The sequence below is a fragment of the Nomascus leucogenys genome, chromosome 23, assembly GCF_006542625.1.
Source record: "Nomascus leucogenys isolate Asia chromosome 23, Asia_NLE_v1, whole genome shotgun sequence".
Lineage (NCBI taxonomy): Eukaryota > Metazoa > Chordata > Mammalia > Primates > Hylobatidae > Nomascus > Nomascus leucogenys.
Window position 1 is genome coordinate 24,781,863 of NC_044403.1, and position 13,152 is coordinate 24,795,014.

Genomic DNA, 13,152 nt, shown 5'->3' on the forward strand with positions numbered 1-13,152 from the left:
GGATTTAATCATTTTTTGTTGAAGTCTTTAAGGAGAATAACTTTATCATGTATTTAACTCTCTCAGAGAAAACAAGCTAGAGATTCTGTGATTCTAAAATTTTTATTTTGGCCAAACAAGCTTTAATACAGATCTCCATCAATGACAGTGTAGAATTAGTCAAGTGACTGGTAAAAGGTTTTAATATGGCTGCCTTTGCAATATATATTCAAATTTTCTTTTTTCCAAAGTGGCTGATCTCTGCTTTTAGAAATTTATATTTAGATATTCAGAATAGAACAAAACAGAAGTGAATCACATAACTTCCTCAGAGCTTTCCACAATACACCACAAAACAACCAGCACTGTATAAGAAGAGAGAGAAGTCATCCAGAAACAGGAACACTATTCACAACATGTTTGTAGTAATTTTCTTCCTGAAAAATCCAAGGAACACAGCTGGGAGCTCTTGAACCAGTTTAAATTGCTGTATAACGTCCAGCTAAATTTTTGTATTTTTAGTAGAGACGGGGTTTCTTCATCTTGGCCAGGCTGGTCTCAAACTCCCAACCTCGGGTGATCCGCCCGCCTCCGCCTCCCAAAGTGCTGGGATTACAGGCATGAGCCACCACACCCAGTCACATTGCTGTGTAATCTTTAGAGAGAGAGAAATTAGTAAAATTGAATTCACACCAGAAACAACTTTAAGGACTCAAGCTAATTATTTGAATTATATTCAGATGTCAACATCCTTTTCAAAGAAACATTCATTCACTTATTGGTGCCACAGACCTGTTATACCAGGCAAGGTAGCAGCCACTGGAGACAGACAAGAAATTCATGGTAGGGGAGAGAGACAAACAAGGTATTATTTTACAGTACTATTGCCTGACAAATTTCTACCCATCCTTATGGCCTGGATGCTACCTCTTCAGTGCATCATCGTGGGTTTGCTTCCATGAGAATTAGTCTCTTACGGTTTCATGTTCCCAGGGTGTATTGTGCCCTCCTAGTAGCCCCTACTGATACATCTCTCATTCCTCCTCCATCTTCCGCGTGCAACACACTGTGTCAGGAGCAGAAGCAGACTATATGTTTATGGTACTGAACTTAGTGTGACAATTGGTGAAGTCTCTTTAGTGGAAAATTCTGTATCTTTCAAAACGTAAAAGTGTGTGCTCTTAGACTTAGCAATTCCAATTCTAAAACTCTATTCTACAGAAAAACATGTAAATACAATAGTGCTCATTGAGTTTTGTTTATAATCATTTAAAATTGGATAAAAACAATATTCAACGAAAAATAATTGATTAAATGGAATAATATGGAGCAACTTAAAAAGTATAATTTGGGACCGCGTGCAGTGGCTCACGCCTGTAATCCCAGGACTTTGGGAGGCCGAGGTGAGCGGATCACCTGAGATCAGGAGTTTGAGACCAGCCTGGCCAACATGGTGAAACCCCATCTCTACTAAACATACAAAAAATTAGCCAGGCGTGGTTGTGGGCACCTGTAATCCCAGCTACTTGGGAGGCTGAGGCAGAAGAATCGATTGAAGCCAGGAGGCAGAAGTTGCAGTGAGCCAAGATCACACCATTGCACTCCAACCTGGGCGACAAGAGCAAAACTCTGTCTCAGGAGAAAAAAAAAAAGTATAATTTGGGCCAAGATGTCCTGATATAAAAAGATAAGTGGAAAAAATAGAACAAAACAATATGCATAGTAGAATACATGTATTTATGAGAGAGACTACATCTGGAAAGTGGAAAAAGGATAGGTAGGTGTTTAGGAAATTTTAGTTTTTACTTTAATCTTCTCATATTTAATTTTTACTGTTGGGAATTAATTGCTTTTATAAAATATATTTTAATTAGATATATATGTACATATATGATAATCTTACATTTTATATGCTTTCTGAATAATATTCTATATTATTCAATATTTCCAAATATTGGAGGAAAGAAAACCCAAAATAATCAATAGAATTATATGTACTAACATGGAAATATGTTTTGATATATTGTTAAGTAAAAAAGCAAGACATAAAATCACATATAAATTACCATCCCATTTATGTTCAAAACTACCTTTTAAAAAAATGTGTGTTAGGCCGGGCGGGGTGGCTCACACTGGTGATCACAGCACTTTGGGAGGCTGAGGCAGGTGGATCACCTGAGCTCAGGAGTTCAAGACCAGCCTGCCCAACATGGCAAAACCCCATCTCTACCAAAAAAATACAAAAATTAGCCAGTTGTGGTGGCGCATGCCTGTAGTCCCAGCTACTAAGGAGGATGAGGTGGGAGAATTGCTTGAACCTAGGAGGCAGAGGTTGCAGTGAGCCCAGATCGTGCCACTGCACTCCAGCCTGGGCGACAGACTGAGGCCCTGTCTCAAACAAATAAAATGTGTGCTATATTCAGAAAAAAAAAATCAGGAAGAATGAACACTAACCTATTAAAAATAGTTACTTCGGGCAGTGGAATTGAAAAGAAAATCTTTCATTTTTTTTACCCATTATACTGCTGTTATTATTTTAATTGATCTCTTCTAGAACAAAGTATGTTCTATTTTTGTAATTAGATGATGACAATGGAGATAAACTAATAAATACTACTCAACTCTTGGCATTTTTCTTCTGGTCTTTCTGCCTCAAAAATATTCCGTGGTGACTTGACTGCAAACAAGCAGAGGAGCAGATATTATGGTTTGGACAAGTTGATTAATATAGACAGAAGCCTATATCACAGACAACAGTGTTCAAATACATTTGACCCAAATCAACTTTATTTTATATGCATATATCTAAAAGATTATATGCATATATCTAAAAGAATAATATAAGAATTATTTACAGCATAGTATTCATTAAGCAGGAATTACCTTCAGTCTTCTGTACTCCTTCCTGATGAAACAGCACCTAGACTCCAGCCTGTTCTCCAGTGACCACTAAGCTCTCCCACCTACCTCCCCACCTACCTGCCCTCTCCCACCTGCCTGCCTTTGACTAGGCTCCACTTATAGCCCAAGCAGCTTTTCACCTTTTTCTGTCTCGAGAATTCCTACAGGTACTTAAGGACTTGCCCACATCTTATTTCTATCTTAAGACTCTCCTAGATTGCCCTGGGTTATATATACCCCTGCCTAGAGTGTTCTATTATTTTACATCTATTGTTACTTCTGTTATTACAGCCTAGGTTGTATTACAGCTTTGTGTGTATGTGTATGGGTACATATTCCCACTCGATTGTGAATCTCTGGAGATTAGAATATAGCTTAATTCATCCTGATTTTGGCATGGCACCGTTTTTCACATATATCAAGCAGTTAAGATATGTTATTTGAGATTAATTAAATGAGTTTATTCAGGTCATTCCTCCCCAACCACTCCCCACTCTAACCCTCATATCTCGTAGAGTCATTTTTTTTCATTTCTAAACAAAACCTATAAAGTTGAACCCTATGTACAGAGGTACCCTCTCTCTAACCATTCTGTGTGCTGCAGAAAATGTCTCAGGATTATAACCTCCTACTTCTGTTTTCCTGCTTTGTCTTTCTAAGCCATCTAGAAATGACTCACTTTGAAACCCTTCCTGTGAGGTCAGATAGTGGTCTAGAGCATAAGGCTTAATTTATTGCCGGAAACAGAGAGAGAACAGAAGAAGAGAAAGCTCAGCAAATTTTCTTGCCATACTTCATGACTTCACTGTGGCCAAGTGTGGGGACCAGACAGGACTCGTGGAGACATCCAGTTGCTGAAGCCTTCAGCTACTGTCTCAGTTTTTTGGTAAGAAAACCTAGATCCACCTGATGACTTGTGCTTAGCCTGTTTTGCTCATTATAGGTAATGAGTTTGAGGGTCATTATCTTCTATGTCCCCTATTCCTTCTCCGACTTTGAATTATTTTGTCTTATCTCTATGTCCAACTTCCTTTTTCTAAATATTCCACATTCCATTTGTCTTTGCTTTTAATATTTTCATAGTGGAATTAATAGTGAATTTTTATGTCATTCCTTTCCTCTCTTTGAATTGGCTATGTATTTGACGCTGAACTTTGATTCCAGCTGTCCGCATTAATTTGTTTTTCAAATCATTGATTGCACTTTTTTTCCCTTTCCATTTCCTTTCTTTTTTTTATTCTTTTGCCCATTCCTTATTGCTACTGACTGTTATCCTATTACTACAATTTGATTCTGGGGTCCACTTTTCTTTCTCTATCATAGTGGAATTTCAGTTTCAAGCTATTAATTACCTTTAAATTACTGCTGGTCAGCTTAGTAATAATTTTTTTAATCCTCTACTAACCTTAAACACATAAAGGTATGGTACTTTTTAGCCAAATTAACTTGAAGAAATGTAAAAAGTAATCTTGTTCTGCAGGACTTTTTTTTTTTTTTTTTGAGACAGAGTCTCACTCTGCTGCCCAGGCTGGAGTACAGTAGCGCAATCTCAGCTCACTGCAACCTCCGCCTCCCAGGTTCAAGCGATTCTCCTGCCTCAGCCTCCTGAGTAGCTGGGATTACAGGCATGTGCTACCACACCCAGTTAAAGTTTTTTGTATTTTTAGTAGAGACAGGGTTCCACCATGCTGGCCAAGTTGGTCTCGAACTCCTGACCTCAGGTGATCTGCCCGCCTCAGCCTCTCAAAGTGCTGGGATTACAGGCGTGAGCCACCACACCTGGCCTTGTTCTGAAGGACTTTTAATCCCTGACTCATACATACTTTCATTTCAAAACAGATAATATACAATATTTAACATAGAGCTCATGACAGGTAACTCTGTTTTTACTGAAATTTTGCTGTTTGCAGTCCCTGCTACGTCAGTTCATGCAGTTCTCGGCAGCTTCCCCTTTATTAGCAATACCATGTATCTTTTTTTTTATGTGATTTTTTTTTGGTAGTAAAAACAGCATTTGCCTAACTGTCATCAGACCTGAAATCCAAGAACCTCCCTAGTAATGATTATATGATTGTAATCTAATTTGCTGAGTTTCACTGTCAAACTCAAGAAATAAAAGCAGAGAAAACGTAGGCTGGGCACAGTGGCTCACGTCTGTAACCCCAGCACACTGTGAGGCCAACATGGGAGGATTGCTTGAGTCCAGGAGTTTGAGAGCAGCCTGGGCAACATAGCGAGACCCTATCTCTACAAACAAACAAACAACAACAACAACAAAATGAGGAGAGGAGAGATGATTACCAAGTTTTCTTTCAGTCCTAGCATCCTATGACTCTATTCTTCTCTCAATATTTTAGGGGGGTAACCTGATAGTATTTAAATATCTGAGTAGACAAGGCCATGGAAAGGGGAATGAGAATAATTTCTTCTTCTTTTTTTTTTTTTTTTTGAGATGGAGTTTCGCTTTTGTTGCCCACTACACTCCAGTGTAGCGATGCGACCTCAGCTCACCACAACCTCTGCCTCCCAGGTTCAAGTGATTCTCCTGCCTCAGCCTCTTGAGTAGCTGGGATTACAGGCATGCGCCACCATGCCCAGCTAATTTTGTATTTTTAGTAGAGACAGAGTTTCTCCATGTTGGACAGCCTGGTCTCAAACTCCTGGCCTCAGGTGATCCGCCTGCCTTGGCTTCCCAAAGTGCTGGGATAACAGGCATGAGCCACTGTGCCCAGCCCACGTCTTCTTTTTTATTATTTTGTTGACTCGCTATTTTAACTTCTGCTAATCATATGAGGCCCTATGGCAATATTTGGTTGACTCAGCAGAACTACTTTCAAGTCACAAAAATATTTTGAGCCTCTATAAAATGTAAAATGTAATTTTATCCAGTAAAAATTAGGAATTTCACAAAAAGAAAGTTAAAAGGGACAGCATGGGAATTAAGGAAGAGGCCTGGGTAAGGATTACATGGATACAAATTAGAATTTTAGATGTAATTGCAAAAGAAAAAAAAAGTCAACCCCCAAAATGGGCATCCATCTATTCAAGTAATTTTTTTTCTTTTTCTTTTTTTTTTTGAGACAGAGTCGCTTTGTCATGCAGGCTGGAGTGCAGTGGTGCAATCTCAGCTCACTGCAACCTCCACCTCTCCAGTTCAAGCTATTCTCGTGCCTCAGCCTCCCAAGTAGCTGGGATTACAAGTGTGAGCTACCACACCCAGCTAATTTTTGTATTTTTGATAGAGATGGGATTTTGCCATGTTGGCCAGGCTGGTCTTGAACTCCTGGCCCCAAGCGATCTGTTCCCCTCGGCCCCCCAAAGTGCTGGGATTACAGGCATGAGCCACTGCACCCAGCCTGTCCACATAATCTTTAACCTTGGTGTCTCATAAGGCATTGTGTTAAATTATGTGAAACGAGCATTTATGAATAAGACTCCTTTTAACCATCATAAAGTTTAAATCCAGAATAATAGATTAGACAGCCATTACAATTATTGTACAAGATAAAATGTGTCATTGCATATAGAATATGAAAAAAAGGTTCAAACATGCACACACACACACACACACACAAATTAAGAAGCTGAAGACCTGGTGAAGGGCACAATTCCAGATAGAAGTAAACAGCATTAGCCATGGAATGGAAAATGGCATTAAGTTGGAATAGTGAATTGTTCAGGAAAGCTATAAAACAGGGTACATTTACGAGCATGTTCAGAATTAGGGGAAGGTAATATTACAGAGGCCAAGAGAAGAGAGTGTTAAGAAGTCAGTGTATCTAATGACACATATTGTGGAAGGTGGCTGAGAAACGTTCGGATTTGGTTTTTAGAAGTAATTTTAGCAGAATTATGGAAGCAGAATACATTACAAAGAATTAAGAAGTTGGTGGCTGGCCAGGCCCGGTGGCTCACATTTGTAATCCCAGCACTTTGGGAGGCCGAGGCGGGCGGATCACGAGGTCAGGAGATCAAGATCATGCTGGCCAACATGGTGAAACCTCATCTCTACTAAAAATACAAAAATTAGCTGGGCGTGGTGGTACACGCCTGTAATCCCAGCTCCTCGGGAGGCTGAGGCAGGAGAATCGCTTAAACCCGGGAGGCGGAGGCTGTAGTGAGCCGAGATCGCACCATTGCACTCCAGCCTGGGAGACAGAGAGAGACTCCATCTCAAAAAAAAAAAAAAGGGCCAGGCGCGGTGGCTCATGCCTGTAATCCCAATACTTTGGGAGGCCGAGGCGGGCGGATCACCTGAGGTCAGGAGATCAAGATCATCCTGGCCAACGTGGAGAAACCCTGTCTTTACTAAAAATACAAAACAAAATTAGCCAGGCATGGTGGCGCATGCCTGTAATCCCAGCTACTGGGAGGCTGAGGCAGGAGAATCGCTTGAACCCGGGAGGAGGAGGTTGCAGTGAGCCAAGATCGCGCCACTGCACTCCAGCCTGGGCAACAAGAGCAAAACTCCGTCTCAAAAAAAAAAAAAAAGAAAAAAAGAAGTTAGTGTTCAGAACAGTAGGCGTAGGCCCCAAAACAAACCAGTATCCTTGAAAAAGAGAAATTATGCTAAATTAAGAGACTTAAGAAGAAAGTGCGATCTGAAATAGATATTGCTGTGGACAAGCCAGCTATAAAAGATATCTTAGGGACAGTTGAAAAATAATCATATAAAAGGGGGGGCATGGTGGTTCGTGCCTGTAATCTCAGCACTTCGGGAGGCCGAGGAAGAATCACTAGAGCCCAGGAGTTGGAGACCAGCCTGAGCAACATAGCAAGACCCCATCTTTACAAACAGAAACAAAACAGATAAAGGTCAGGCATTCCTTATGGTACATATTGTGTAATGTGGAGACTGCTAATTGAAAAAAAAAATTTTATTAAAAATATGTATTTACACCCATGTTCATAGATGCATAATTCACAATAGTCAAAAGGTAAAAGCAATCCAAATGTCCTCTGTCGAATGACTGGATAAACAAAATGAGGTATATACCTACAATGGAATATTATTCAGCCTTAAAAAGAAAGAAAATTCTGACCCATGCCACAACACGGAGGAAGCTTAAAGACATTATGCTAAGTGAAATACACCAGACACAAAAAGACAAATACTGTATGATTCCACTTAGATCAGATATCTAAAGTAGTCAAATTCATAGAAATTGAAAGTAGAATGGTGGTTGCCAGGGGCTGAGAAAAGGAGAAAATGGGGAATTCTTTCATGAGTACATTTTCAGTTTTGTAAGATGAAAAAGTTCTGAAAATTGGTTGTACAACAATGTGAATATGGTAAACACTACTGAACTGTGTACTTAAAAACAGTTAAGATGGTAAATGTTATGATACGTGTATTTGGCAATTAAAATTTTTTTGTTAGGGCCAGGCGTGGTGGCTCGCACCTGTAATCCCAGCACTTTGGGAGGGAGACGGGGGAGGATCACTCGAGCCTAGCAGTTCAAGAGTAGCCTGGCCAACATGGCAAAACCCTGTCTCTGCTAAAAATACAAAAATTAGCTGGTATGTTGGCGGGCAACTGCAGTCCCAGCTACTCAGGAGGCTGAGGCACGATAATTGTTGAACCTGGGAGGCGGAGGCTGCAGTGAACCAAGACTGTATCACTGCACTCCAGCCTGAATGCCGGAGGGAGATTCTGTCTCAAATAATAATAATAATAATTAATTAATAAAGCACTGTCCCACGTATTATAAGGCTTCTAGCCATCATAGCCCCTGCTGACTAAAGATACACATATGTATACATAAATGCACACACACACACACACACATAAAAAAAGGTCAAGAGGATATAAATTCAGGTGCTAAAATAATAATCACTGACTAGTGAGTATATTTTTATTTTCTTTTTTGTTTGTCTATATTTTCCAATTTTCTTCATGCATATTTTTTGCTTTTGTAATAATAAAGCTGTTTTCCCAAGTTATGGTCATAAAACACAAATAAATAAGAAAGAAATGATAGGTAGTGAGGAAGTCAATGCAGAGGGCCAACAACTCTTGGAAAATTTGATAGCAAAAGGAGATGGAGTTGTATCTAAAAGACATTGCTGAGACTAGAGTACCTCTTTCTGTGGTGGCGAGTCCTCTGAAAATCTGATAGGGAGAGTGGATGAAGCTTCTGCCCTCGGAGCAATGAGAATATGTAAAGTTGAAGTTTTGCATATCATTTTAGGTGGTGATGGAACTTCCTAAAACCCCTTCATGACCTCAGGTTGGAGACCTCCAGTCTAGATATTTTTGTTTGTTTACTTATTTAGCTTATTTGTTTATTTTTAAACACATTGGGTGAGGAAAGGAGCCAGTGGAAAAACCAAGATTGAAAGTACAAGAAAGAGGAGAAATTTACACTAATATGGACTTCCAGATGAGGCTGTGATTTTGATACACACATAAATCAATACAGTAGATTTTAAATTGTCTGTCATAGGATGGGCATGGTGGTTCATGCCTATAATCCCAGCACTTTGGGAGGCCAAGGTAGGCAGATCACCTGAGGTCAGGAGTTCAAGACCAGCCTGGCCAACATGGCAAAACCCCGTCTCTACTAAAAATACAAAAATTAGCCAGGCGTGGTGGTGCACACCTGTAATCCCAGCTACTCTGGAGGCTGAGGCAGGAGAATCGCTTGAACCCGGGAGGCGGAGCTTACAGTGAGCTGAAATCAATCCACTGCACTCCAGCCTGGGTGACAGAGGAAGAGTCTGTCTGAAAAATAATTAATAAATTAATAAATAAATACAATTGTCTATCAGAGAATGCTTTTGTGTGGTCCAGTGTGAGGTGAAGGAAGGCAAACTAAAACAGCGTGAGGACCTTCTGGTTTCATGATCCCACATCTTTATGTGGGAAGATTAGAATCCTAAGAATATGTGTGCATTTTCAAAAAGATACTGTTCGTTTTAACATTTTTTTCGTCTTTTTGCAGAAGTTTAGCAATGGCGTCTTTCTCTGCTGAGACCAATTCAACTGACCTTCTCTCACAGCCATGGAATAAGCCCCCAGTAATTCTCTCCATGGTCATTCTCAGCCTTACTTTTTTACTGGGATTGCCAGGCAATGGGCTGGTGCTGTGGGTGGCTGGCCTGAAGATGCAGCGGACAGTGAACACAGTTTGGTTCCTCCACCTCACCTTGGCGGACCTTCTCTGCTGCCTCTCCTTGCCCTTCTCGCTGGCTCACTTGGCTCTCCAGGGACAGTGGCCATATGGCAGGTTCCTATGCAAGCTCATCCCCTCCATCATTGTCCTCAACATGTTTGCCAGTGTCTTCCTGCTTACTGCCATTAGCCTGGACCGCTGTCTTGTGGTATTCAAGCCAATCTGGTGTCAGAATCATCGCAATGTAGGGACAGCCTGCTCTATCTGTGGATGTATCTGGGTGTTGGCTTTTGTGATGTGCATACCCATGTTCGTGTACCGGGAAATCTTCACTACAGACAACCATGATAGATGTGGCTACAAATTTGGTCTCTCCAGCTCATTAGATTATCCAGACTTTTATGGAGATCCACTAGAAAACAGGTCTCTTGAAAACATTGTTCAGCTGCCTGGAGAAATGAATGATAGGTTAGATCCTTCCTCTTTCCAAACAAATGATCATCCTTGGACAGTCCCCACTGTCTTCCAACCTAAAACATTTCAAAGACCTTCTGCAGATTCACTCCCTAGGGATTCTGCTAGGTTAACAAGTCAAAATCTGTATTCTAATGTATTTAAACCTGCTGATGTGGTCTCACCTAAAATCCCCAGTGAGTTTTCTATTGAAGATCATGAAACTAGCCCACTGGATAACTCTGATGCTTTTCTCTCTACTCATTTAAAGCTGTTCCCTAGCACTTCTAGCAATTCCTTCTACGAGTCTGAGCTACCACAAGATTTCCAGGATTATTACGATTTAGGCCAATTCACAGATGACAATCAAGTGCCAACACCCCTCGTGGCAATAACGATCACTAGGCTAGTGGTGGGTTTCCTGCTGCCCTCTGTTATCATGATAGCCTGTTATAGCTTCATTGTCTTCCGAATGCAAAGGGGCCGCTTCGCCAAGTCTCAGAGCAAAACCTTTCGAGTGGCCGTGGTGGTGGTGGCTGTCTTTCTTGTCTGCTGGACTCCATACCACATTTTTGGAGTCCTGTCATTGCTTATTGACCCAGAAACTCCCTTGGGGAAAACTCTGATGTCCTGGGATCATGTATCCACTGCTCTAGCATCTGCCAATAGTTGCTTTAATCCCTTCCTTTATGCCCTCTTGGGGAAAGATTTTAGGAAGAAAGCAAGGCAGTCCATTCAAGGCATTCTGGAGGCAGCCTTCAGTGAGGAGCTCACACATTCTACCCACTGTTCCTCAAACAATGTCTTTTCAGAAAGAAATAGTACAACTGTGTGAAAATGTGGAGCAGCCAACAAGCAGGGGTGCTTAGGCAATCACATAGTGAAAGTTTCTAAGAGGATGAAGTGATATGGTGAGTGGCAGACTTCAAAAACTGTCAAAGAATCAATCCGGTGGTTCTCAAAGGGTACACAGACTATTGGCGTCAGCATCACCTAGAAACTTGTTAGAAATGCAGATTCTCAAGCCGCATCCCAGACTTGCTGAATTGGAATCTCTGGGGGTTGGGACCCAGCAAGGGCACTTAACAAACCCTCTTTTCTGATTAATGCCAAATGTAAGAATAATTGTAAAAATTAGTTCTCTTTCTATCTCAAACTAAGCTATGTGAAATAAGAGAATCTACTCTGTTTTTAAATGTTTGATGTTAAATATTTGTCGATGTTTCCATCATTAAATTTTTCCTTAGCATTGTCTAAGTCTTCCAGATTCCATTTAAAACCATTTCTTATTCTCCTACGTGAGTGAAAGATGATCATATATTCTACTGCTTTGTTGTCGTGTGGTGTTGATGGTTTTAAATTAAAAGAAAGTGCAAAAAGAAAATGCCTGTGAAGACAAGAAGCCATGAGACTGAGTCTGGAGCATAGTGTTATGCAATGATGCCTGTCCCTGGGAACACCCCTGGGTATAGGACATAGAAATTTCCACTATTACATAGAGTTTCCACTATTACAACTAAATAAGCATCTATTGCGTGAAAACAGACTAACACATCTAAAAACTGACTCATGAAATGTTGTGAAAGCTGTGGTTTGGGGCGTTCTGTTTATTGTAACTGCCTACCGGTTGGGCACCTATTTTCCACTCCTCTTCTTAAGCTCCTTAATTTCCTTATTACTGCCCAGCCTCCAAATCTTCCACATCAGACTTTGTGCCTCAAACAACCTCTAATTTCATAAGATTCTAGTTACTCCTTTCCTCTTGCTCCAAATGAATACTTTCTAAGAAAGTATTTCAAGTGGAAGGAGAAAGAGGGTGGAGGATGGAGCAGCACTTCTACTCTCTGCAACTGACTACCCTACCAGGCTTGCCATCACATTTTAAAACATGACGACAGGCAACTTTCATGCCAAAATTACCAAATATATCTTCTGGGTTTTTTAAATCCTTTTCTTTGCCAAAGTAATACATGCACATAGTTTTTAAAGAATTTAAGAAGGTATATAATGAAATACGAGGTCTCCTACTTCACTGTGCCCAGAAGTTCCCTCCTCCCGCTCTCATTTCCCAGAGATAACCCTTGCACAATTTTAGATGTTTCCTTTGATAATTATCATGATGTTTCTAAATCATGTGCTTATGCTGCTCTTTTCTGGAGACATAAAATGACTTCTTGTTTTGAAAGATAAAGATGTTTATCCAAGCACCCCATATTTTTGTTTATCCAGCATCCCAACATTCATTAATAACCATATTTTAATTCATTCATGACCACATATTTTTCTTCTACTTTGTCTATACACTCCAACCATTTATATAGCTTTCCTTCTGTCCCTCTTTCATTTAAAACAAAATTACCTAACTCCCTACCACCTTCTCATTTTTCTGTGTATATAAATGTTTAACGTCTGAAATTTCAGGCTTGTTTGTATCACAACATGGCCTCATCTAAACCAAATACAATGATGTGGGTCTAAAAACAGAAAATGAGATGTGTTTTAGACTTGCAAGACATTATCTGTTCAATGGTTGAGGTGAGGGTCTGGACTACAGATTTTTTATAAAGTATATGCAGAAAAATTACAAATCACTAGGAATTCTTTCAGTTGTGAAGAATGTCTGACATAAGATATGAAGTGCTACCTTTCCAGCTTATATATTAATTTGCTTATATATTTGATATGAATGCTTTTTTTTCTCATG

At 40.1% G+C, this 13,152-nt stretch overlaps 1 protein-coding gene across 3 annotated transcripts; it reads left to right on the top strand.

Moving 5' to 3' along the window:
• The first annotated feature begins 3,630 nt into the window (after positions 1–3,630).
• C3AR1 (complement C3a receptor 1) lies at positions 3,631–13,152 on the top strand. Of its 3 annotated transcripts, none has more exons than XM_003265438.4 (2): positions 3,631–3,766; positions 9,825–13,152. In XM_003265438.4, exon 2 carries the CDS (start codon positions 9,835–9,837, stop codon positions 11,281–11,283), a length of 1,449 nt encoding a protein of 482 aa, XP_003265486.2. In that variant the 5' UTR covers positions 3,631–3,766; positions 9,825–9,834; the 3' UTR covers positions 11,284–13,152. The 3 variants fall into 3 exon arrangements, with proteins under 3 accessions (XP_003265486.2, XP_003265487.2, XP_012357845.2); XM_003265439.4 differs by having other exon boundaries at positions 3,685–3,823; XM_012502391.2 differs by having other exon boundaries at positions 3,691–3,766; positions 9,828–13,152.